The following is a 26,058-nucleotide window of genomic DNA, read 5'->3' as shown; positions in this document are numbered from 1 at the left end:
AGACATCCACCAGGGAGTGATGGTCCACGATCTCCCAGAGGACATCCTCGGCGGCCTGGGAACTTTCTATTCCTGAGCGGTCCCGGTCCTCGAGGGTGGTGTTGAAGTCCCCGCCCAGGACCAGACACTCATGAGGATCCAGGGTGCCGAGGAAGGCCGACGCCTGCCGGTAAAAACGCACTCGTTCTGGGCCCGTGTTTGGGGCATAAACGTTGACTAGGGCCTGGTCTACAGTAGGAGTTTATCTCAAATTTAGCAGCGTTAAACCGAATTAACTCTGCACCCGTCCACAAAACGAAGCCCTTTACTTTGATATAAAGGGCTCTTAATATCGATATCTGTACTCCTCCCCGACGAGGGGAGTAGCGCTGAAATCGGTATTGCCATTTCGGATAAGGGTTAGTGTGGCCACAATTCGACGGTATTGGCCTCCAGGAGCTATCCCACAGTGCACCATTGTGACCTCTCTGGACAGCTATCTGAACTCGGATGCACTGGCCAGGTAGACAGGAAAAGCCCCGCGAACTTTTAAATTACATTTCCTGTTTGCCCAGCGTGCAGAGCACAGGTGACCAAGCAGAGCTCATCAGCACAGGTAACCATGCAGTCCGAGAATCGAACAAGAGCACCAGCATGGACCGTACGGGAGGTACTGGATCTGATCGCTATATGGGGAGAGGATTCAGTGCTAGCAGAACTACGTTCCAAAAGACAAAATGCCAAAACATTTGAAAAAATTTCCAAGGGCATGATGGAGAGAGGCCACAATAGGGACTCACTACAGTGCCGCGTGAAAGTTAAGGAGCTCAGACAAGCCTATCAAAAAATAAAGGAGGCAAACGGTCGCTCTGGGTCAGAGCCGCAGACATGCCGCTTCTATGCTGAGCTGCATGCAATTCTAGGGGGGGCCGCCACCACTACCCCACCTCTGACCGTGGATTCCGAGGCGGGGGTAATCTCAGCCATGCCTGAGGATTCTGTGGATGGGGAAGAGGAGGAGGAGGATGATGACGAGCTTGCGGAGAGCACACAGCACTCCGTTCTCCCCAACAGCCAGTATCTTTTTCTCAGCCTGACTGAAGCACCCTCCCAACCCCCAGACAATGAGGCCATGGAAGGGACCTCCGGTGAGTGTACCTTTGTAAATATAAAACATGATTTAAAAGCAAGCATTTTTTAATGATTAATTTGACCTGAGGACTTGGGATGCATTCGTGGCCAGTGCAGCTACTGGAAAAGTCTGTTAACGTGTCTGGGGATGGAGCGGAAATCCTCCAGGGACATCCCCATGAAGCTCTCCTGGAGGTACTCCAAAAGCCTTCCCACAAGGTTTCTTGGCAGTGCAGCCTTATTCCATCCTCCATGGTAGGACACTTGACCACGCCATGCTAGTAGCAAGTAATCTGGTATCATTGCATGACAAAGCCTGGCAGCGTATGGTCCCGGTGTTTGCTGGCATTCAAGTAACATCCGTTCTTTATCTCGCTGTGTTATCCTCAGGAGAGTGATATCGTTCATGGTAACCTGGTTGAAATACGGGAATTTAATTAAGGGGACAGAGGTGGCCGTTCCTACTGGGCTGTTTGCCTGTGGCTGAAAAGAAATCCTTCCCTGCAGTTAGCCAAGCCGGGGCGGGGGGAATCTTCCCTGATACCAGCCACGCGGTGGGGCGAGGGAGAAAGCGATCATCCCAGAGAATTGGATGGGGGGGGGGTTAGTTTGGTTTCTGCAGGGATCTTCCCTGATACCAGCCACGCGGTGGGGGGGGGGGGGGGGGGGATAAAGCGATCATCCCAGAGAATTGGATGGGGGGAGGGTTAGTTTGGTTTCTGCTGCTGCACGTTAACAGGAAAACTGCAGCACTCAACGGGCTTTGCTTGGTATGTGGGAAAGGGGGCGCTGCTTGTAGGAAAGCTGCAGAAGCCGAAAGACAATGGCTTACCATGGCCGCATGCAAGCCGAATTCTGTTGCCCGGACCTGCGTCTGTGCTCTCTAACACCAAAGCCGCAGGCACTCAATATTAAGATGCAAAATGCGACCTTGTACCGAAATCACATGTGCTATGTACTGTGAATAGTGTTGTTCACCGTGAAAGCATATAAGCATTGTTCTGTAAAATGTATCTTTTTAAATACTTCTCTCCCTTTTTTCCCTCCCTCCCGCAGCTGCAAATTTTTCAAGCCTCCCTCCTCCGTCCTGAAGGCTATCTTAGATAAGGCGTCGAAAAAAAAGAACCCGAGACGAAATATTCTCGGAAATCATGGAATCCACCCGCAATGAAAGAGCTCATCTGAATGAGTGGAAGGACACGGTATCAAAGTACAGGAAAGATGCCAGTGAACGTGAGGCCATGAGGGATGCTTGAGATGAGAGGTGGCAGGGCTGAACGCTGGGGCTGCTGCGTGATCAAACGGACATGAACCTGCCCCATTAACAGCATGATCTCCAAAGCGCCAGGGCCCACGGTTTGATAGAATTCCATGTCCATGTCCATGTCCTCATCACTCTCGTCGCCATGCTGCCGTAGCCTACTCCTCCTCGCCTGGTTTTGCACGTTCTGGTTCAGCATAAACTGCACGATAACGCGCAAGGTGTTTTCAATGTTCATGACTGCTGTCTTGAGCTGAGTGGGCTCCATGCTTGCCGTGGTATGGCGTCTGCACTGTTCACCCAGGAAAAAGGCGTGAAACGGTTGTCTGCCATTGCTTTCCCAGAAGGAGGGGGAGGATGTACCCAGAACCACCCGCAACAATGTTTTTGGCCCCATCAGGCATTGGGATCTCAACCTAGATCAATTCCAATGGGTGGAGGAGACTGCGGGAACTATGGGATAGCTACCCACAGTGCAATGCTCCGGAAATCGACACTAGCCCCGGTACGTGGACGCACACCGCCGAATTAATGTGCTTAGTGTGGCCGCATACATTCGACTTTATAGAATCTGTTGCCAAAAACCGGTTTCTGTAAAATTGGAATAATCCCGTAGTGTAGACATACCCTAGGTTTAAGAGGCCCGGACGTGCAGCAGGCGGCCCGGCACGACCTCGGCGACCCCCAGCACCTCGGGCCGTAGCTCGGGGAAGAACAGGGTGGCCACCCCAGCCGAATGGGCACTGAGGTGGCTGAAATAAACCCCGTCCCCCCACTCCAGCCGCCAACTAGCCTCGACGGCTGGAGCCATGTGGGTCTCCTGCAGGAAGATGACAGAGTACCCCCCCTCCCGAAGGAAGGAGAGCACCTGGCTCCTGCGGAGACCCACCCTACAGCCCCGGGTGTTTAATGATGCAAAAGTGGTAACTGTTGTGAAAGTAGAATGAATTATATTGTAAAAATAAGAATGGATTAAAGAAATGCTGTATGTACCTTTAAGCAGAAATAAGAAATGTTGAAATACAGGTGTCAGGAAAAGAAACATTAAGGCATAAACAATGAGTCCACTTAAGCTAATGGTGAAACATTAACCGGAGATTGGTAAAAGTTAGTAAGGAAATTAACTATGTATGTCTAGCCTCAGATAAACGTATCAGATTCTGCTTCCTTTTGTTATCTTGTTAAGTTTGCGCCCTTTTATCTGTATAAATAAGATCGTTTGTGTCTTGCATGGTGCTCACATTATCTGGGTGTAGTAGCAGAGCTCTGTGCTAATAAAACAGAGTGGTCTGACAAATTGTGAGTCCTGAGTCTAACTTTGACACTGTCATAGCGAGGGCTGGGGTGGATCCTCACGGGCAGGGTGATTGACGGCCTCCAGCGGGCCCCGCAACAGCCCGGTCTCAACCCCAAAGGTCAAGAGGGAGTTGCGGAACTTGCGGGCTCGCCGGTAGGCTGCGATGTCCTGCCTCCCGGTCCCTCTCCTCTCCCCCAAAAGAGCCTTCACGGACCGGAGGACATGATGGAAGTCCCCCCAGTGCTGGAGGGTGAGCTGCACATTGCCCTTCGAGCCACGGGTGTCCGTTATGAAGCGGCGCAGCTCATCCCTCAACGCAGAGGGGGACATGGCAGCCAATCCGCTACTGTCCTCCGGTGGGGCCCCTGAAAGATCCTTGTGGCCCGTGGAGACGGGCAAACAAGGGGCCGAGCCCCGGCGCAGCCCATCCCCATCCCCAGCAAGGAAGGAGGCGGCGGAGGGAATAGTGCAGCCCCTACAGTAGTGCGAAGGGGAGACATGAAAACCGCCGCCTGAGGGTTGTCCGTGAGTAGCGGAAATGAGACAACCTCGGGGGCGGCAATAGAACGGGAGGTGGAGGGGAGAGGGACAAGCGATACTTCAGGGCCAGGAACAGGGGTAGGGGCGGGATCAGGGGCAGGGACCAAGACAGGAGTCGGGACTGGGGCTGGGGCAGGAGAGGGGACAGAAGCAGGATCAGGGGCAGGGATTGGAATGGGAATGGGGACAAGGGGGACTCATAGTCCCCAGCAGCCGAGCTGCTGGGGTGGGGCTCCTCTCGACCAGGATCTAGGGCCAAGGGCATGAGGGACAGGTGATGCTTTGGGGGCAGGAACGGGGGAAAGGGAGGGATCAGGGGCATGAACCAGCCACTCAGCATCGGCTGTCGCCCCGAGGGGCTTGGTGGCCTCACATGGGGTGTTATCCGCGGCCGGGTTGATGGGTAGGGCCAGGGGCGCCCCAAGGACAAGAGCGGGGGCAGCAGAGTGGGGTGAGGGACAGGGAGCAGGAGGGGTGGCAGGACTAAGCCGCCGCCCAGATCGAGGCCCGGTGGCGGAGGGTCATCCTCCCCCTGGGTGACCGGGGTCAGACCCAGGGCCTCGATCTCCTCAAATATGGAGATGTAATCAGTCCCCTTGGCCCTAGTGTCCTCCCCAGCAGTAACCGGGGCAACAACTGCCCCAGCATCAGCAGTGGCGGGGGGCACAGGTGGTATAGGCGCCGGGGGAACTCCTACAGAGGCCTCCTCAAGTGGGGGCTCAACAAAGGGGGTAATGGCGTCTCCACCCGCTGCCAGGGCTACCGTGGCTAACGCCCCCTGCTGGGCTCCGTCCGGGGGCGCGGAGGAAGTCGTAGAAGCCTCAGCCCCCCGCAGCATCTTTCGAGGGGCCTCCTCTCCCTCCTCATTGGAGGAGAGGGATCGAGCCCGCGATTTGCGGGCGCCGCGCTTCCCCCGGACGAGCACCCAGCCTCCAAGATGGAGGTGGAGGTGGAGGGCAGGTCAGCATGAGCAGGGCCAGGGGGCAAGGGCGATGGTTCTGGGGCTCGGGGCGGGACAGTGGGGGGAAGGGAAACCTCCCCTCTCCCTTGGCTGGCAGGAGTCTCTCCGCCCTCCCCTCCGCAGGCCCCGCCGAACTGGAATTGATGGACGTGAGGCCCACCCGCTCGGCCGTCCCCGCGTACGGCAGGAGGAGGAGGGGCAGCGGCAGCCGGGCCTCCAGGGTCGCCGGCGATGACAGGGCCGGCGCCCTCCTGGGTCTCAGAGGTCCTGGACGCCCCTCCGTGCGGGCCAGAGGGCACTCCCTCCGGACGTGCCCTGTCGCCCGGCAGAGGAAGCACCAGGTCTCCCCCATCGAGTAATGGACCCGGTAGCGGTCCCCCTGGTAGGGCATCAGGAAGGACCCCTCAAGCGCCACCCTGTGACGCACCGCCGGCAGTAGTTGGATCTGGTCCTGCCCGCGGAAGGACATGATGTGACGGAGGGTGGGGTCCTTACAGGATGGAGAGAGCAGGTAACAGAGCAGTGTTGGGAAGGAAGGGCGGGACAGAGGTCAACACCACCCGTACGCCCAGGTCCTGTAGGGGGACAAACATGCCCCCCACTGCCAGGCCCTTTTCCACCGCCTCCTGAGCGGCGGCCTCCGATGCCAGGAAGAACACAACTTTACCATACATTTTGGAGGCCGCCACGACGGCCGTGGGCCCCACCATCCTTGCCAACGCCCACACGTTTTGATGTGGGGCGAGGTGGGTACCAGGAGGCAGCGGACGCCGTGCCTCCTGGTCAGCGAGGGGAAGGGGCCCCGGCCGCCAGGGATGGTACTGGAGGCGGCGATCAGGGCGGATGGCGTGGTGGCACGTGGAGGGGCGGTGGCCACCTTGGCATATGCCCTGGGGGCCTGAGATGGAGCGCCCCCAGAACTGGAGGAAGGAATGGCAGGGGAAGGAGGGGCCGTGGCAGGTGTCGGGGCCGCGGCGGGGAGGGCAGCCCCGCCCGCAGGAGGTTTTGCTTTCTGGGCGGGGCCTTTGCCCTTCTTGTTCCCCTGGCCCTTTCTGCTTGTAGAAGGGGGGGGGGGGGCATGGCAGCGGCAGAGGCTGGACCAGTGGTGGCCGAGAGGTCAGCCGCAGGGGCAGTGGCAACAGGGGGACCATGGGGTCAGCAGGGGCAGGAGAAGGGGCAAGAGCAGCGGTAGGGACAGAAGCAGGGTCCTCCTCCACAGTGGCAAGAGGCGGGAGGAGGCCCTAATATGGGGGCGGGATGATGGGCAGCCGCTCCTCCCCACTAGGCCACATGCAGGGGAGGAGGGTCCAGCGGGAGGGGCAGGGGGATGTGGGGGAAGGGGCTAACCACTCCTCCCTGTTAAACTGTAGGCAGGGAAGGAGGGCGCCCCTGGGATTGGGGGGGCAGGGGAATGGGGAAAGCGACCGCTCCTCCCTGCTAGAGGGCACACAGGTGAGGAGGGTCCAGTGGGAGGGGCAGGGGGGATGGGGGAGAGGGAACGGGGCTAACCACTCCTCCCTGCTAGGCTGTGTTCAGGGAAGGAGTGTACCAGTGGGCCTGGGACTACAGGAAGACCGGGGGAAAGGGAAGAAGCAGCTGCTCCTCCCTGCTAGGCTGCAGACAGGGGAGGAGGGTGCCAGCGGTGGGGGATGTAGGGGCAAAACGGGGGCACAGGTACTGGGTAGGGATACTATCTTCTCCTGCTGCACTGGGAAGGGGAGGGACTACAGTTTCATCTGGAAGGCTGTGAACAGTAGGAGGAGGGGGATAACTGAAAGGGGGCACAAGCGCTTAGGAAGGGGGCATGGGCACACAGGTAAGAGGGACTGAACGGGGAGAGGGCAAAGAAGGGCAAGGGAAAAAAGGGGCCAGGCAAATCATAGGATGGAACTTCTAGTGTAAGGGCAGGGCAGGCAACCAAACCAAAACCCAAAGTTTGGGGCAGGGCAGGTAGCAAACACTGAAGGGCTGGGGCAGGCTAGGCAAACTAAAAGAAGGGGAAACTCCCAGAGGGTCAAAACAAGTGGTGGGCGGGGCAGGCTGCAGGGGTGGGGGTAAAATAACACAGGGAGGCTGAGGGGCACAGCGGGGAGGGGGCCCTAGGGTGACCAGATGTCCCGATTTTATAGGGACAGTCCCGATATTTGGGGCTTTTTTTTATATAGGCTCCTATTACCCCCTACCCCTGTCCTGATTTTTCACACTTGCTGTCTGGTCACCCTAGGGGGCCCCCACCAGCTAAACACAGCTGTGGGGAGGGAAAGTCCAAGGTAGGGAGGCACGTGCGCCTGTGTAACTCAGTCTTTTGCTGCTCACTGCTGTAAACAGTCCCAGGTGGTGAAAAGGGGGGAAACAAACAACCACATTGAGGGGCAAAGAGCAGGTCCAGTTGGTATGTGGGGTGGAGGAGGGGGCAGCGGTGGTGGTGGGGAGCAGATGGGCAAGGCTCCACGCCTCTCCCCCTTGCTCCCCACAACAGCAAAAGGAGTCACCACCACCCCAGGAGCAGAGATGTTGAAAATCACTCAGTTTGTGAACAAACCCCCTCCACAATGTCCCTCAGCAGGAATCCTCCTCCTCCACGGCAGCAGCAGCCAGCCTGGCAGGAGGGACCCATAGATGGTGGTGGGGGTGTCCTTGCTTCTCCCTCCGGAGGCGGGGGGGGGGGGAAAGCAGGCCAGCAATGCCCCCCAACCCTCAACAGCAGTATCAGCCCAAGGGAGGGAGAGCTCCAGCCACCAGCAGGGTAGTCTAGGGAGGCCAATAGAAGCTTGTCTGAGGTTTGATTGACTGATGCTACATCCAGTAGGAGTCTTTCTTGTAACCAATCGGTGTTTAGCATGATTACGAGGGCGTTACGTGCTGCGGAGGGGGTGACGTGAGGCTGGCGCGCAGGCGTCCCTTCCTTTTCTGGGTGGCAGCGAGCGAGGCAGCACTATGAAGGCGTCGGGCACCGTAAGCGTGGCGCTCCGGGCCTAGCGGGTTGCGGCTGGGCGGCCTCGGCCCGGTTTTGGGGGTGGGGAGGGCTAGTAACTGGTACTCGGGCCGTTCTGGCAGGTCCCGCCCGCCTGGTTCGCCCCATCTTTTCCTCAGGGAGCGAGCGGCCAACATGGCGGCCGCCAAGAACGTGAGGCTGGGGAGCCACGCAGCAGCCAGCAGGCGCCCCCTTCGTTGGGGCTGGCCTCAGGCGCGGGGTTAGGAGACGCGGGCCTGGGTTCTTCTCCGCGCAGGCGGTGTGTGCCCCCGACGCTCCCCCGACGCTCCCCCTTCAGGTACCCCAGACCGCGGCCTTGCTCTGAGGCATGGTGGGAGCGCTCGGCCTGGCCGGGCCAGGACCTAGGGAGCCGGGTCTCGAGGCCCCATAACCGCGGCTTTCTGGTTAGGGCAAGTCCCGGAAGGGGCTCTGACCCCATTGTACAGCGCGCAAAGCCCGAAGGCCGTTGCTCTTCCTGCAGGGCCCTCCCAAGCTATTTGGGTGTCCTACGCAGGCCCCAGGCCTCCTCCCCCCAGGGTCTGGGAGGCAGGAGCTGTGTGGGGGGCACTTTTGGGGCCCCACAGGCTCAGAGGATTAGGGAGGGCCGGGAGCAGCCCGCTCCGCTTCCCTTCCCCCGGCCCCAGCCGTGCTGCTCAGGGGAGGGGACTTGGGGGAAGGGATCCCCCGCACTCACCGTCAGCGGCGGGAAGCGGAGCAGCCCGGCCCCAGCCCGCTCTACTCCCCCCGCTTCCAGCCGCGGCGCTCCGCTTCCCGCTGCCGGTGCGGAGAGGGGGGGCACCTTTCCCTAACTCCCCCCCGCGACACGGCTGGGGGCAAGGGGAGCGGAGTGGGCTGGGGCCGCGTTGCTCCGCTTCCCGCTGCCAGTGAGAGTGTGTGTGTGGGGGACTTTCCCTACCCCCCACCCACCCCTCTAGCGACACGGCTGGGACCGGGGCAAGGGGAGCGGGCTGGGGCCGCGTTGCTCCGCTTCGCGTCGCCGGTGAGTGCGGGTGGCGATCCTTTCCCCAACCTCCCCGCACTCACCTGCGTATGCCTAAGGACGGCCCTGTCTTCCTGAGTGATGCTCTCCGCGGGGAATAAGAGGAGCCTTGTCGCCTTTCAGGAGCCCAAGCGCTCGTGGAAGCGAAGGGCCTGACGAGATCCTGTAGGAGAGCTGGACTCGGCGGTAGTGTTTGTTATCCGTGGGAGACTCAGCTGTAAGCTGCTTCCCTCAATATTGCTATCTGCAGTAGCTGTGGGCTTCCTACATCACTGCTCATGCGATCTCGTGCCTTGCTGAACAGCTAACACTGTCTTGCTTTCGCCTCTGAACATTGGAGAGTTTTTTCATTCTCTCTCTTGTTTGTAGCTGAGGGAGTACAAAGTTGTTGGGCGATGCCTTCCTACTCCTAAATGTCCAACACCACCCCTCTATCGGATGCGTATCTTTGCTCCTAATCATGTTGTTGCCAAGTCCCGTTTCTGGTACTTTGTGTCTCAGCTGAAGAAGATGAAGAAGTCTTCTGGAGAAATTGTGTACTGTGGACAGGTATGGTCTTAAAAAGAAAAAAAAAAAACCCAAGTAGTCTTGGAAATTTCTGGCATTTTAAGATGTTTTTATATATTAGAATGGAATTATTTATAAAAGCTCATCATGTCACTGACAGTGAAATTAAACTTTTCACCGGTCACATTTTGTGTACCTGAAAATCAAACTTCTACTTTCCACAATGATTAGGAACCATGAATAATTTAAAAGTAAATGCATTAGATCAGCCTTACAAAATCATGACAGATAATCCTTAGACATAATCTAGGCTACTGCTGGTCCCTACCTCACCTCCAAAAAATCCAGTAATGGAGAACTAATATTTTATTTTCTTCTTGCTCTAAGTTCTGTTTTCAAAACTAGTTTAATTTTTAAGTAGTCAACATCATAATTTTAAAACAGTTCCCTAGTTTACTTTGGTATATGTCACTTGAGATTCATCTAAACCTTCTAATTCTAATCAGTTTTGTAATTCTATACCATCCCTGTTGCAAAGTCCATGATATTAAAATGAAATTTTCCTTTGGTAAAACATATTTTCGCCATTGGCACACTCACTCTTACCTCCTCTTCCCTCAATTGGAATTTTAAAAAGTAACTGAAACAATTAGATTTAACCTGATTTTTTTTAAATATAAAATCTAAGTTTTGGGGCTAACCTGATAATTGAGGCATAGTTTTCAAAAGTGACTAGGGAGCACAAGTCCTGCTGAAAGTAACAGGGACGTGTACTCCTAAATCACTCTGTGTTTCTGAAAAATCTGTCCTTATCCCTTTGGAAAGCTGCTTACTTACCTGGGTAGAAAAATCTACTCACCTACCCTTTACCATGATTGATGACCAAAAAAAAATAGTGTGTGTGTGTGCGCGCAAAAAACTCCCAAGATGATAGAATTCTGCAATATGCTTCAACTAGAAGTTTTAGGTGGTATTCTCCCAAACTGTTGTGTATTGAATAATAAAACAGTGCATCAGTGAGGTAGTGTCTTTATCTCTGGTTCTTTCTTCACTTTTATAACCTCAGGTATTTGAAAAGTCCCCTTTGCGGGTGAAAAACTTTGGTATCTGGCTACGCTATGATTCTCGTAGTGGAACCCACAACATGTACAGGGAATACAGGGACTTGACAACTGCTGGTGCTGTTACACAGTGCTGTAAGTAATTATTTGTTGGAACAAAGAATAGTCTTTTAGCAGTGGTATGTGTAAGACCTCATGCAGCATTTGAGAAATTGAAATAGAGATATATAGGAAAACCTTGGTGAAGGTGGTGACTGCATTCAAATAACAGTACAACTAGATTCTTTGAAAAGCAAATTAAAATGGTTGAAGCTGTTTGAACAACTGACTAGCAGTGATTGCTGGAGACTTTCCTCCTAACCAGTATTTCTTATTCCCTTAAAGATCTTTTGATCATACCCTTCTGAAACTGTTTATGCTTAGTTTCTGCCAATTTTTTTTTTTTAAATTTTAATAAAATTAAAGAAGCTGTTTTGGTTATACAGTTGTGTAAAGTTCTAGTTTGGTGCTCTTCCAGTTCAGGTTATTTCTTGCATCATACTTGAGTGCTCAAAAATTTTTAAAAATAAAAATTATTGGTTCCTCAGAAACTGATACTTTTGGAAGAATCACTAAGGCTTCTTTTCTGCACAACACTTAATAGTATTTTGGACTTGATGACTTTTTAATGTTCTTGTTGAAATCTTACAAGCACCAAAGTGAGGAAATTCTGATATATTTCATTTGGCCAAATGGAGCATATTAAGACTTTATCATCCATGCCATGTGGAAGATACCTTTGCTTTGTAACAGAGTGAATTTTTGTGGGAACTGAATTGCCTGAAATCTTTTGTATAGAAGATAATTGGTGTGTTGGTCAAAAAGACCTCATAGCCATTGTTTACAAAGGGTCACAAGTAGACCTTAATATCTGATAGATTAATGATCTATTATTGTGTTGAGATATCTGGGGCTACCTTTTAATTCAGATTCCATGTGCAGTTACTATAATGGGTGATATTTTTTCATTCTAAATATAACAATACTAGTGCATTTTAATTTGTTTAAAACACTTTGCACACAAAAACCCAAAGAATATTATTTTTAGTAATAGTGTTCTTGTCATGTGTGCAAATATCATATGTACCTTGTCGCCTTTCAAGAGCTGACGTGCTTTTGAAAGTGAAACTGAAGGTCCAACATAAAATTTTCTGCATATTCTCTATCTATTAAATTAACTCATTTTATCAAATTAAGTTTTAAACACAGCAGTTTACTATTCTGTGTGTAATTTTGATATCTAATCTGGTTCAAGCAATATAGTTGAGAGCTTGCTCAGAATTCCTTGAATGCACATCTTACATCTGAGTTGTAAACTCCTGAAAGCTGAGGATTTATATGGAAATGTGTGTTTTGCCTTCGAGAGCATTGTAGTAGGCACAATAATATTGTGAGATAGCAATGTCTTTTGAAACTGATAATTAGCACTTGAGATCCTGATATCCACAGAATTACTTAACAAAAAGGTTAAACTGTACTTAATGTTTTGTATGTGGTTCATGCATGATGAGCACCAAAATTTGGAGCCCTTGCTTTGAGAGGTGGGATAAAGATGGCCTCGGATTTCTTTGAGAATCTGTTTCAAATGTGAACCTTTAGGTCTGTCAGTCCCTGGCATATTTCTTGTATGTATTGAGTACTTTGAACAATGCTAAAGTTGGTGATTTTTTTTAAAAAAAGCTAGAAACGTAGGGTTGTTCTACTTAAAGAATAACTCAGCCATTTGAAAGTATGGAAATAGTTATTGTACCCAACTTACATCTTCCAGTATTCCATAATTTTAAGTATAGCTCCTGATTCACTAACTTCTTGCCCAAAAAATGTGGACTACACATGCGGAATTGTACCTTTTTTGAAGAATTTTGGTGTATGGGGGAGGTGTCAGCACCTCTGACTTATAATGAAAAGCTTCAGTAGAGACTGTTGCTCCTCTGTTAATAATCCTCCTGTCTAGAATAACTGTAGGGAAAGTATAGGAAAAAATGTATTACCAAGCTGCAGTTTCAATTATAATATGCAAGTCAGCTGTTAAATATATTATGCAAGAATAGTGAATTTCATAAGGACCTCTGTTTAAGAAAACATGCTACATGTAAGCAATTGCAAACTGCACAGGGAGATGAAAAAATAAAAAAAAAAATTGTGAATTGTGTTGTTTAAACTAAATGAGAGAATGTTAACATAACCCTGATGTTACAGACCGTGATATGGGTGCCCGCCATCGTGCCCGTGCTCACTCGATTCAGATCATGAAGGTTGAGGAGATTGCTGCTAGCAAGTGCCGTAGACCTGCAGTCAAGCAATTCCATGTAAGTGAAACAAAGTAAAACAGTGGTTGGTGGTGCTCATTGTAACACACAAGATGGGACAAAATCTCTCTTACCTAGAAGTTTGCACTAAGTTTACAGGATGTACTATGCTGATTAAAAATGCAGAGTGTTGCATTGCAGTCCAACAATTATTTTATATAGCAGAAATGTATTGAGTCAAACTTGAATGTATGCTGTTGTAACTTGGAATCATGGGCCCTTTAGTGCTAGAACTAGTTGAGTGAAACTACTGATCAAAATCAGTTTGATTTTTCAGTACTTATGTGTTTTGAGTGAGTGAGCTGTCATAAATACAAAAAGTACATCTAGTCTTACAGCTACGCTGAAACAACTATATTGAAATAAGCCTATCTTAACTTGCAGAAAAGGCAGCTCTGTATAGAAAGGTGTTAGTAGTTATGTCTTTTATATTTGTAATACCCAGGACCTCATTGTGTGAGGTGCTGTAAAAACACAGAATAAAGACATTCCCTTCCCCAAAGAGCTTAGAAACAGGAACCTTCAGTTGTTTCTAGCTTCTAGTAACCCTGATTCATGGAAATGCTTGTTGCTCTGATCTCTAATACAGATTAGATATGAAGGTCAGAAGTTGAATTTTCTAATTCACTTATTGTGACTTATTTTCCATAGTGTGTGTATGACTTGAGATTATTGCAAGATGGATATAAATGAAAACTAACACTTTCTCCCTTACAGGATTCGAAAATCAAGTTCCCTCTGCCACACAGAGTTCTGCGTCGTCAGCACAAACCACGTTTCACCACCAAGAGACCAAATACATTCTTCTAAATGCAAGAACATTCTGTTTGCTCTGTGTTACAATAAAATTCTTATTGGAAAGCTCTTTGACTCTTTAATTTGCAAGACCTAGTTTTGAAGGAAATGCTGCTGAGAACACTTACTACTGCATGGACAGCCATGGGAGGGAAGAAGTTTAAACTCCAACTGAGAGGCTTGTTGCTGTAGTTCTGTAACAGTCTTGCATCTTAATTTTTCATAATGTGAAAGCTGCATAAGTATGAATATAGAGGCATGTATAGTTCATAGTTACAGTTGCTTTGAGCTTTTCAGTTTAAGGGATTTTAACCCTGCTTTGTTGTGCACTTAGTTAATGACTGTTAGGCTTTGTATACACTGCCACTTTACAGCGCTGCAACTTTCTTGCTCAGGGGTGTGAAAAAACAACCCCCCTGAGCGCTGCAAGTTTCAGTGCTGTAAAGTGGCAGTGTAGACAGTGCACTAGCACTGGGAGCGCCCCTTGCTGGTGCCGCGGCTACACGGCCATGTTGCTAGTGAAGACATGCCCTTAGTGTCAACATTTATTGTGCACATCAATGAAAACTTAATGTCAAAATTTATAATATTTTTCAACAGACCCTCATCCCTGGAGTTAACAGCCTTGCCTACTGATGGTTGCTTGCATATTGAACCTTTCCCATGTTCCATTTCATTTGTTCTAAAATATACCTACACTTTCAATATTTAAAACATAATCAGCAACTAAACTCAGCCACCCACATCTGCTTTTCACCACTTATATAATCAAAATTTATTCCCACCCCATAAACCCATTCTACCGTAGTTAAGAAATCCTACATTCCTCCTGTCTCTTCCTTCAACTGTCTCCTGTGGGGAGAAAAGGCTTCCAGTATGTCTGGAATGTCCACAAATATGGACCAAGTGGGGAAGAAAGAATTAAGAGTTGAGAGTCCCTCAAAGAGAACACCTTACAACTTTCTGTTGTAAAGATAAAGCACTAGTGCCTGTATTGATTCCATGTACAAAAGGAAAGGGATGGTCTCATGACCTAGACCAAACTACTTGGACCTTTAAAGATAAAAGCTTGCACTTTTAATGTCAGCCAGAAAACACCAGACAGCTGAGACAGCACTGGTGTTACAGGGTGCTGAATTCTGGACTACAGTACCCAAATGGACTAGAGCACAGTAAACTAATGCATAAGTGACAAAGGTCACGCACAAAGGGAAAAAAGCTGCTACTTGCAGCCCAGGCTTTAAAAAGATGCTCAGTGACTAGTCTGATTTACAATTAGTGCCTTTCTTCTAACTGATGCTGTTTTACTGCTACTCGTTCTGGGTGCTTTCTCTGCATACTCATACATCCGGTTTTATCTGGATTAAACCTGTGCTCAATCTCATTTGTGCTGGGACATATGGTCTAATATTTAAGGATTAAAGTGTAAGATACAAAACTATTATCTTTATGGAAAGTTTGTTTTGAAACAAAATGGAACCTGGTAATTGACCAATTGGAGTTATCAACAATTGGGTCACAGTTGTTTATAAACTTCAATCTCAAGATGGGATATGCTACTGCAGCATCCTCGATCATGGTAACTACTTTGCATTATGTACTTTAAGTATGACACAAATCCTCTTTCATGCTAAGCAGAAACTCAAACTGGGAAATGTTAACTATGAAAATTGTGAACATCCTACATTAAACCGACTCACTGAAAATAACAGTATGTCATTCTGCCCTGCTATTACGAGTAAACTATACCACATCAGCTAGAATTAGTCACTATGTCATAAAAAAGGAGGCCTGAATACAGCTCCTAATCAAGCTACAATGGCCTGGACACTACAAACATGTCAGTATAACTATGTTGCTATGGGATGTGGAAAATCTACACCCCTGAGTAATGCATTTATACTAATCTAACTCCTGGTGTAGACAGTGCTATGTTGACAGGAGGACTTCTGTTCTCAACATAGCCACTGAGAGTCCTGTGGCACCTTTAAGACTAACAGATGTCTTGGAGCATAAGCTTTCGTGGGTGTGTCTGACGAAGTGGGTATTCACCCCTGAAAGCTTATGCTCCAATACATCTGTTAGTCTTAAAGGTGCCACAGGACTCTCTGTTGCTTTTTAGAGATCCAGACTAAAACGGCTACCCCCGATACTTAACATAGCTACTGCCTCTTGAGGTGATGGAGTATCTATGCCAATGGGAGAAGCTGTCCCGTTGGCATAGGTAGCATCTTCACTAAGCGCTACGATGGGGCAGCCGCAATGCTGTAACTGTAGACGTGCTCAGTGCCATGGTGCCCTCTCTTTCCTTCCTCTAGGGATGGGTATATTTCTAGTGTTCCTGGATTGTGCATTAAATAACTTTTAAAACCTGATTCTTGTAGATCCACACTGATCAGTCATACAGGGAGTTGAATTGTCCCACCTTTGAAAAAATGTGGGACATCTACTCCCAATTTGCTTTATCATAATGTTAATGAAGTCCTAGGGGACTTGCTGTTATGTTAGTATGGGTCTGAAAAATCAACAAACACTGCAGCAAGTTATATTACACTGGCAACAAATGTAAGTAATAAGTATTCACCTGCTGTAGATGTAGTGCAGTGGTTCCCAAACGGGTTCATGAACCCCTGGGGGTTCATGAAATGTTACAGGGGTTCTCGGGGAAAAAATTCCCTATGGCGGATAGAGCTGTCCCTAGGGACCCTGGGCAGCACAGGGCCTGGAGCCCCTGGACTTCCAAGAGCTAAGCAGATCAAAGCAAGCATATCTATCACACTGAGGAGATTTAAACTTCAAGACTCCTTGTAAGAAATGGAAAGGGAGGTGGATATTTTTTGCAGTTCTTAAAATTAAATAGGCAGCTAATATTGTTTTTAAAATTATTATGAAGAACAAGTTTAAGCTTTGTTATAACGTGTGTTGTTTGCCTAGACTGCTCAAGACCTGAAAGCTTGTGTAGGAGGAACTCTTTGAGTTGGCTTCTTAAATACCTTCATGCTGTTTCACATCTGGTGCTCCTTGATGAAACATACGAGCCTTGTCCTATAACAGGTTTATTCAAAGTGATACAAGCTACAAAACTGAGATCTTGGAAGAGTGTTGCCGTTTTCATAATGTAATAAAAATACTGCAATGATAAATAATAAATAGTGTGTAATAAGCATGTCATAAAAACAAATTTTATATTTCCAAGATTACTGCTTTTATAATTTGTACTCGGGTAAAGGAGAAAATCCCTGGAAATATTCATTTTTAGGAGGGGGTTCGCGAGACTTGACATTCTAGTGAAAGGGGTTCACAGATTGTTAAAGTTGGGGGACCACTGATGTAGTGGAATCTAGTGCCTCCCTATTTGCAATTTATGTGACTAAATCCCTGAATGAGTCTTTAGGGAAAAGTGCAGCAGTGTATGCAATTGTTTTCTTAGCAGGAACACACTATAAATTGTTTCACTGAGGAGGAATATTTTTAAAAGATCTGTTGATAGGGTACTTTTGTAAAAATAGGAAAGGAATGAGGTGTATGTTTTCACCATACTTTAATGGACTCAACATGCTTATCACACAAGTCCCATTTATTTCATGATTGTCAGACAATTTAATGTAATTTGATTTTTTAAATTCATGTATGGTCAAATTCTGATCCTCTGGATCATGCTGAATAGCATATTATTGCACAAGTTGCGCAATCGGACTACTTGTAGGGTAAGATGCTACTCCGTGTGTGCAAGGTGATCAGAATCTGGTCCATATTGGTCCATATCTGGTCCAACAAGAGCATAACAAGATCTTTGTGCAAGTTGAGTGTTGAGAAATGTGAGCCATTAAAATAACTTTATGTGATAGTGAATGCAAATACAATTTTAATATAAATTATTTACTACTTAGTTTATCATGTTTGCTTTAGCAGAGCAAAGAATAAGGACACTTCTTTTTTGTCACCCAAGATACAGGAAAGCACTCATCAAGACTAAGTGATTTTTACCTCAAGTGGAGAACTGTAGATTGATACATTAAATGTATTTATCAGATTTATGTGTTCACCTTCAGCATTTTAAATCATTATGTGGCACTTAGAACATTTAATTTTATTCTAGTAATGTACATTTTAAGATTTTTTTCTCTAGTATACTTCTTGTTATAGTGAACTAGGCTGTGGTGTGATGCTTTATTCAAGTCCAAGACTACAGATGTTTTCTTTGCTATGAAAGGCAGCATCTGGCTCAAGAGCCACGAGTTGAGCAGTATTAGTCTAACTAGCACAAAATGTGTATTTGATATGCTTGACTAGTTTTTTTTTGGCTAGCCTTGATTAGGTTACCAGATTTATGGATGGGTAATCTGACATTTCCATCAGTAAATGAGGTATTAGCAGAGAACAGTGCTGTCGAAACATTTCTTCTCTAGGCCACAAGATTTTTGAAGCCACAATTATATTTTTAGATTCTTATTTGGTATAGTGAGAAAAAAATAAGGGGGAGTTTTTCAAAGGAAATAAGGAAATTAGGCACACAACTCCCTTTGAAATTTGGGCACTTAGATCCAGATCTTGAAGGTATTTAAGCTCCTAACTTCCATTGATTTCAATTGAAATTAGGAGCCAAAATACCTTTGAGGACCTGGGCCTTAATTCCCATCTATACCTTTGCAAATCTTTCCTGCGTATCCAAACTCTATTCTTAATTTATTAGTACATTCTCATCAGAATAGGTAAGAATTTATGGCTGCATCTTATTAACATCAATAAAACTTATATGCAAAAGTCTATGCAGCCTTATGCAGCCTTTATGGATTCAAGCTCCTTAAAAGCATTTTGCAATACTCTGAAGATCTAGGTTGCTTATGCCGCAGGGTTAAAACTTTAATATATTTTAAAGTAGTTACCATAGTCAGACTACTATTACCTGATAGCACTGATGATTCAAGTAAATTACATGTATGAATATCCCTCTGTTGCTACTAGTTCAGATGCTCAAGTCTCTATTAGTAAGAATATTGTTTTGTAGATCAATAGAATGCCTATTATAAATATTGGCTTCTGTGGTAATTAAGTAGAATTCAGCACCTTTGAAAACATAATTGTTAGAGTAGTATATTATTAGCTTTGCAGAGTCTTGTAGAGCTAAGCCTTTTTACAAAAATTAGCTCCTCCCATAATAAAAAACTCTCACTGAACAGCAGGGCCGGCTCTGGCTTTTTTGCCGCCCCAGGCAAAAAAGCCTCCGGCCGCCCCCCCCCCGCGGGGGGGGGGCGCAGCGGGGGGGGGGGGGGCGGCGAGCCCCGGCGGGGGCTCCGCTCTCCCCCCCACGGCCGGGGGGAGGGCGCCGGAGGGGAGGGCGGCCGGAGCCTTGGGAGGAGGGCAGCGAGCCCCGGCGGGGGCTCGGCTCCCCCCCCCCCGCGGCCAGAGCGCCGGGGGCAGGGCGGCGAGCCCCGGCGGGGGCTCCGCTCTCCCCCCGGCGGCCGGGGGCAGGGCGCGGGGGGGAGGGCGGCGAGCCCCGGCGGGGGCTCTGCTCTCCCCCCGGCGGCCGGGGGGAGGGCGGCCGGAGCCCTGGGAGGAGGGCAGAGCCCCGGCGGGGGCTCGGCTCCCCCCCCCCCCGCGGCCAGAGCGCCGGGGGCAGGGCGGCGGGCCCCGGCGGGGGCTCCGCTCTCCCCTCGGCGGCCGGGGGCAGGGCGCGGGGGGGGGAGGGCGGCGAGCCCCGGCGGGGGCTCTGCTCTCCCCCCGGCGGCCGGGGGGAGGGCGCCGGAGGGGAGGGCGGCCGGAGCCCTGGGAGGAGGGCAGAGCCCCGGCGGGGGCTCGGCTCCCCGCGGCCAGAGCGCCGGGGGCAGGGCGGCGAGAGGGCAGCGAGCCCCGGCTGGGGCTCGGCTCTTCCCCCGGCGGTCAGAGCGCAGGGCGGCAAGCCCCGGCAGGGGCTCGCCGCTCTCCCCCCGGCAGCCAGGGGAGGGCGTCCAGAGCGCCGCGGGGAGGGCGGCGAGCCCGGCTGTGGCCCCGCTCTCCCCGGCGGCCCGAGCGCCGCGCCGCCCCCCTCCAGGTGCCGCCCCAAGCACCAGCTTGGTTGCCTGGTGCCTGGAGCCGGCCCTGCTGAACAGGCTACATTAGTGGCAGCCTCTTTCTACTACTTCCCATAGTATGAGATTTGTGTAGTAATAGCTATGACCACAAGGAGATGCAAGGGAATGACAAAAATCCAGTGTATACACTTAGGCCCCAATCCTGTAAATAGTTATGCATATAAGTAATGTTACATGTCTGAATAGTCTCAATTAATTCATTGGGACTATTTCTGTGTGTAAAATTACTTGTGTTTGTGGGATCAGATTTTCAGAACTGCTGCTAAGCACTCTGGAGCTGCAAGTGACAAGCACTTCTGAAAACCAGGTTCTGTAATATAAGTTGCTTGAGCTTGAGGTTCTGCTCTTGCGGTTCTTGCAATCTATAATAGTGTGTGGTATCTGAACTGCCAGCTGCCTAAATACTTTGCAACAGGAGCAAACTAAACACAAAAATCAATATAATTTAAGTAGCAGACTGAAACTGTCACACTTCACATACACAGGTACATATGATTGCAATGTGGCTATTTGAACTCCCTCTCTAGAACAATTTCATTTTACTCAAGAAAAATGATCCATATGGAACTACTGATTTGAAAGGTTCAGAATAACCTCACCTTAGAGTAAAAAAAAAAAAAAAAAATCAGTTAAAAATACTCCTCTGATAAAGTGGGAAAAGCAGATTTTTTTTATCACCACTTTAGAACACACAGAAAAACAAGGCAGACTTTCCAACTAGAAACAGGCTACAAGATTACATTGTGATAAGAAAGAACTGAACAGCTACAAGAACCACATTTAATCAGAACATCAAGGAAAAGGAGGAGCTAGGAGAGAGAGTTTTATAATTGCTTTACATAATTTGGCAGAATGTTGTAGGTCTGGGTCACTACACAATGCAGTAACTTGTGACAAATGTCTTGAGACTGGAAAATGCAGTTACCAGTGAGAATTCAAATTCTGCTGATTTAATTATAGTCAAAACCATAGATGGACCATTTCAAAACTAAATACCTGAAACATTTATTTCATGTCATGCATTATTTCTTACCTGTAAGCATTGTAATGATTCCAGCAGACATTTGTGCCACAAATTACACTGAATCTGTATTGTTATAGTCAAATCATGCTAGTATCACAATAAACACTACAGCAATCTCATCCCATTATTCCTCAAAATGAAAAGACAACAAGAAGTCAAGAACATGGTAAAATATTAGTTGATTCTATTTGCATTGCCCATCTGTGCTCTTTCAGTCACCCATTGTCCCATGCCAAATCTGGGATGAGAGAAGCTCCAATTGGTGCTATTCTTCATAGTACAATTTTGAGGAGTAAAAGGTACCCACTGTGACCTAGCTACCCCTTGGTGCAAACTGGCAGCAGGCACAGAGGGTGCGTAGAATTTTACAGGTATCCCTTAGGTTGGATATCTGCATAATAGTTTAGCAAAGCATGGCATGTCAGGTCTCTGCCAAGAGTCCACTGATTAGCATAATCATTGCAAAATGTATGTACAGATCATAATTAAGAAGTTATTAATCTATATGGAAAATTATGCTCTTAAGGTCTTGGAGTTAAGGCAGGTCACCAGGAGGTGACTGTAACATAGAGGCACATTGATGGTTCATTACTGTGTGTCAGCAACTCTTGTCAGGACTGACAGACTCACTACACTTAACACTCTGTTGTGATGTTATATATACCCAAAAGATGGCATGTAATATATCATTGGAAAACTAATATCTCACTGATCATTAATATTCTTGCATAATGTATATATGTGGTGTGTACACCAAAAGTTATGGATATGTGCTAAAATTATGTTTGTTTGGCAAGCAATGCTAAAGCTCAGTCCCCATATACAATGAAATGTGTATGTTTTTGTCTGACAGCCTGGTCATCAGGCAGAGACCATTAAGGTACCTTTACATAAAAGGTAAACAAAACCATCAACCTTGTGAGTGTGGGAGGGGGTCTGAACCTTAAATAATAAGCAATCGAATCAACTGATTGTATATACTTTTGCTGTATTATAAAAGTGTATCAAGCAGCTCTTTTTTGAAAGCTTGTGACATATTACACGATCAAGATCATTGTGAAATATATATATATATATATATATATATATATATATATATAAACATTATACAAGGAATTATGGATACTTACTGATATTATGCTTTAAAGTCTGACCAAACAAAGGGTGAAACAGGTTTTCTCTCATACAGGAGGGAAGGTAATATTGTGGAATCAAAACAATGGAAGCCCAATTTACAATCAAATCGTTAGGAAGATGGAAAGTCCACAGGAAGGAAAGAACAGCATGAAGTCATCCTGCCTCTTGAAACAGAGTCAATGAACTCTGAGAAATATAAGGGGAAAAGAGCCATTTTGGCATCTTTCACCTTGGAAGATCCTGACTGAGAGAAAGTCAGCCGTGGTTGCAAAGCAGAAAGATTGGTAAGTAATCTACCTTGAATAAAGACGGTAGCTTGTTAAATTACATCTTAACCATTAGAAAGTGTATTTTTAATTTTGTTTGCTTCTAACCATTTTGTCTTTATCCCTTGTACTTGAATTTACTTAAAACCTATCTCTTTTGATTAAATAAACTTGTTTTACTTATAATCTCAACCAGCCCAGTCCCTATGTTTGAATTGAAGTGATTGTCGACTCCAGTTAAAGTAAGAAACTGTGCTTTTGTCTCTTTAAAGGGGCAATGACCCTTATTATTTATCCAAGTGTGCTAGGAGAGGGTTGGACAATTCAGGGCAGATGGTTAGGGGGAAATCTGGGACTGAGTGTGTGTTGGAGACACCCTGCAAGTAGCAAACAAGACTGGAGGAGACCAGGGTGGGGCTGTTGTGTTGTAGGCAGGCTCCTTGGGTCAGAGTCCTGAACTAGGGATGCACAGCACACAGCCACTCAGGGAATTGCATACTTGCCTGCTCGCTATTGGTGTCTGGGCTGTGAGACACAACAGCAGAGCATTTAAGGCCCCAGTGTTACAAGAACATAAGAATGGCCATATTGGGTCAGACCAATGGTCCATCTAGCCCAGTGGTTCTCAAACTTTTGTACTGGTGACCCCTTTCACATAGCAAGCTTCTGAGTGTGCCCCGCCCCCCCCCCCATAAATTAAAAACACTTTTTAATATATTTAACACCATTATAAATGCTGGAGGCAAAGCAGGTTTGGAGTGGAGTCTAACAGCTCGTGACCCCCCCATGTAATAACCTCATGACTCCCTGAGGGATCCCAACCCTCAGTTTGAGAACCTCTGATCTAGCCCAATATCCTTTCTTCTTACAGTGGCAAATGCCAGGTGCTTCAAAGGAAATTAACAGAATGGGGCAATTATCAAGTGACCCATCCCCTGTCATCCAGTCCCAGCTTCTTGCAGTCAGAGGCTTAGGGACACCCAGAGAATGGTGTTGCATCCCTGACCATCTTGGCTAATAACTGATGTGCTTATCTTACATGAACTTATCTAATTATTTTCTCAACCCAGTAATGGTTTTGGTCTTCACAACATCCCCTGGCTATGAGTTCCACAGGTTGACTATGCCTTGTGTGAAGAAGTACTTCCTTTTGTCTGTTTTTTGCTGGGTTACTTCCCTCCTTTTATTAAAAGTTTCTTTGTTACATTCAGACTTTGTGCTTGCAAAATGTTAAGTGTTGCCTCTTAGAGGTGCCCAGGGGGTGGTGTGTAATTGTCCCAGGTCACTGGGTGGGCGCTCGAGCTGGTTTTGTGTTGTATACTGAACCCGGTCCTTGTTGCTACCAACTCTGACTGGCAGAAGGGTTACATCTGTAATAAAACTGAAGGGGGTAGAAAGATGACTCAGGAGATCTAGGTTCAATTTCCAGCCCTAATAGATTACCTGTATTGGTTTGGGTAAATCACTTAATATCTCTGTGCCTCAGTTCCCTAGCTGTAAAATGAGATAATGACTCATCCTTTCTCCCACCCTTTGTCTGTCTTTGTCTATTTAGATAGTAAATTGTTTGGGGGTAGAGACTGTCTCTTACTATTTGTATTTACAGAGGCTTGCCCAATTCAACCTTGCTTGAGGCCAGTAGGTGCTACTGTAATACAAATAATAATGCTGTTGTTTGATAATGATAATTCTAAAAATTGCAGTTATTCTTCCTATGCAGGAACACTTACTATGTGCCATACAAAGCAGTAGGAGGCCCATGCCAGATACTCCATCATCTTGGTCGGGTCCATAAAATATTTTACTTTTTTGTTTACCAGTTTTGAGCTACACTATTCCTCACCCAGGCTGAGCCTGACAACCCAGGACCTGAGTCTTTGTTTATGGGATTTACCCCAGGAAGAAAAAATATTGTTCTATTGTTTCTGTTTAACCTTTGCACATACACAGGATCTGAGTCATTTGCCTTGGCCTTCAGAGTGCTGTACATGGTATACAGCCACTTGGCTGGGCATTATGTTTTGATGTTGGATGATAACTCCTTACATCTCTCTCTCGTCTCAAAATGTAATTTATTTGTACTAGGTTTGCTCTTGTACACACTTTCAACTGTGCTTGGCCCTTGTGTGGCATTTACAGTATATTTAGTTTTCCATTTTTTGTAATTGAAGTGACTGCTAAAACTGGATTAGGCACATCAGTAGAAAATATACTTTAGCAAACAAGTTTACATTAGTCCATCCCCAGGGGCAGGCAACTGAATGTAAACATTTTATGTCTCTACCATAAGCTATTCTTTTGATATCTTTTGCAAGCTTCTACTATGGATGAAACACAGGATGTGACATAGTAAAATTTTCAAAAGTGCTTAAGATTTAGGCTTCCAAGTCACTATGCACACATAGTGGGACGAGGTCTTTTGGATGACTGGCTCAGTAACCTGAGGTATATACAAAGAGTCAGGGCGTTCAAAGGGCCATTGCTCACTTTTTAAGCCAAGTTCATTTACCTCCTTCTCCCACCCATTTGGTGGGTCACTCACTGCAAATAAATATACAACTCCTCATATGCAGTTCCTCCACCCACCATCCATCCCTTCCATAAGAGAACAACAAATCTTGTTACTTATGTCAGGAACCAGGTTCTTCTGCCCTTTCTCTCTCTCATCTATCATCTTGGCTCCAGTGTTCCCTTCCCCTTTGCAAAAACAGGTAACTGCAGGTCCCATATCCAGCATGGGGACCACAGTCAGCTAAAGGAACAGTAAAGTGGGTGACCAGAGTTGTGGGGCACCTCAATGTCACGTGCCCTTAGCATGAAGAAGCCTTGTCTGTGACTGCTGGGGGTCAGCTCCCTAACCCCACCATCCACAGGCAACATAAGCACTCTGTTCTAGGCCTCACAGGCCCTGCTGTCACTCTACAGATTAGTGATAGGCGCACTTCAATCCTCAAGCTCTCCCTGGAGCATCCAACCCCTGTTCCACTGGACACTCGCAGCATTCACTAATACACTGCTGCCAAAGAAGTACTACACCCCAGTTTACCAGTTTAATCTCAGATCACTGCACCACTTAACTCACAGCACTTAGATTTGTTTATAGTGAAATCAAGTATAAATTTATTTAACAAAGCAAAGAGATTCAAGTAGTAGTAAGTAGAAATATTGGAAACAAATGGCTACATATAAAATAAAATTGTAACACACATTCTAGAGCCCAGATTAATTAACACAATACTCTCATGTCTAGTAAAGTATTGCTCGCCCAAAATTCTTGCAGGGCTTTACAATCAAGCTGGCTGTGACCCTTCTTTCAGGAGACAGTTTGTCTCCTAGGTGAAGGATTCAGTGCATTTCTTTGTTCTCAAAGATATACCAGCCCAGCTTTTTGTTTCTTCCAGTTGATTTCCTTTCTTTTAAGATTTTACAATCTCTCAATTTTCACCTGGCTCAGTATGCAAATAGGCATGCAGTGTGAGTCATAAAATACACAAATGACCAAACAGGGAGATATATGTCAGTTACCTCCTTCCTGAAAGGAACATCTCTCTGGTATGTCACTGTGACGTTTTGGGGTTCAATCCAGACCGGTAAGGGATTGTGTCACCACCAGCCCTGTGACCCTGAGTGAAATGCCTGCATGGAAACTTTTTTAAAACACTATAATAGAGACTCAAATTAAATGTATATCCCATATTAAAAAAAT

The 26,058-nt window shown here is 47.4% G+C and overlaps 1 protein-coding gene and 1 non-coding gene across 2 annotated transcripts; both read left to right on the top strand.

The window, feature by feature from the left end:
* Positions 1-8,022: 8,022 nt before the first annotated feature.
* RPL18A (ribosomal protein L18a) lies at positions 8,023-13,922 on the top strand. Its single transcript, XM_065400876.1, has 5 exons — positions 8,023-8,124; positions 9,513-9,692; positions 10,717-10,846; positions 12,950-13,059; positions 13,777-13,922. The coding sequence occupies exons 1-5, from the start codon at positions 8,107-8,109 to the stop codon at positions 13,867-13,869; spliced, it is 531 nt and encodes a 176-aa protein (XP_065256948.1). The 5' UTR covers positions 8,023-8,106; the 3' UTR covers positions 13,870-13,922.
* LOC135873162 (small nucleolar RNA SNORA68) lies at positions 11,764-11,895 on the top strand. Its single transcript, XR_010561098.1, has one exon. It is a non-coding gene; the product is annotated as a small nucleolar RNA SNORA68 (small nucleolar RNA).
* Positions 13,923-26,058: the final 12,136 nt, after the last annotated feature.

This window comes from Emys orbicularis, chromosome 1 (genome assembly GCF_028017835.1).
Source record: "Emys orbicularis isolate rEmyOrb1 chromosome 1, rEmyOrb1.hap1, whole genome shotgun sequence".
Taxonomy (NCBI): Eukaryota; Metazoa; Chordata; order Testudines; family Emydidae; genus Emys; species Emys orbicularis.
The sequence above is the reverse complement of the archived record's forward strand: the minus strand, read 5'-3'. Positions and strand labels throughout refer to the sequence as shown.

Coding starts and splice junctions, on each gene's coding strand:
- RPL18A (XM_065400876.1), top strand. Junction 9,693..10,716: donor AAATTGTGTACTGTGGACAG/GTATGGTCTTAA, acceptor TTATAACCTCAG/GTATTTGAAAAGTCCCCTTT. Junction 10,847..12,949: donor TGGTGCTGTTACACAGTGCT/GTAAGTAATTAT, acceptor CTGATGTTACAG/ACCGTGATATGGGTGCCCGC.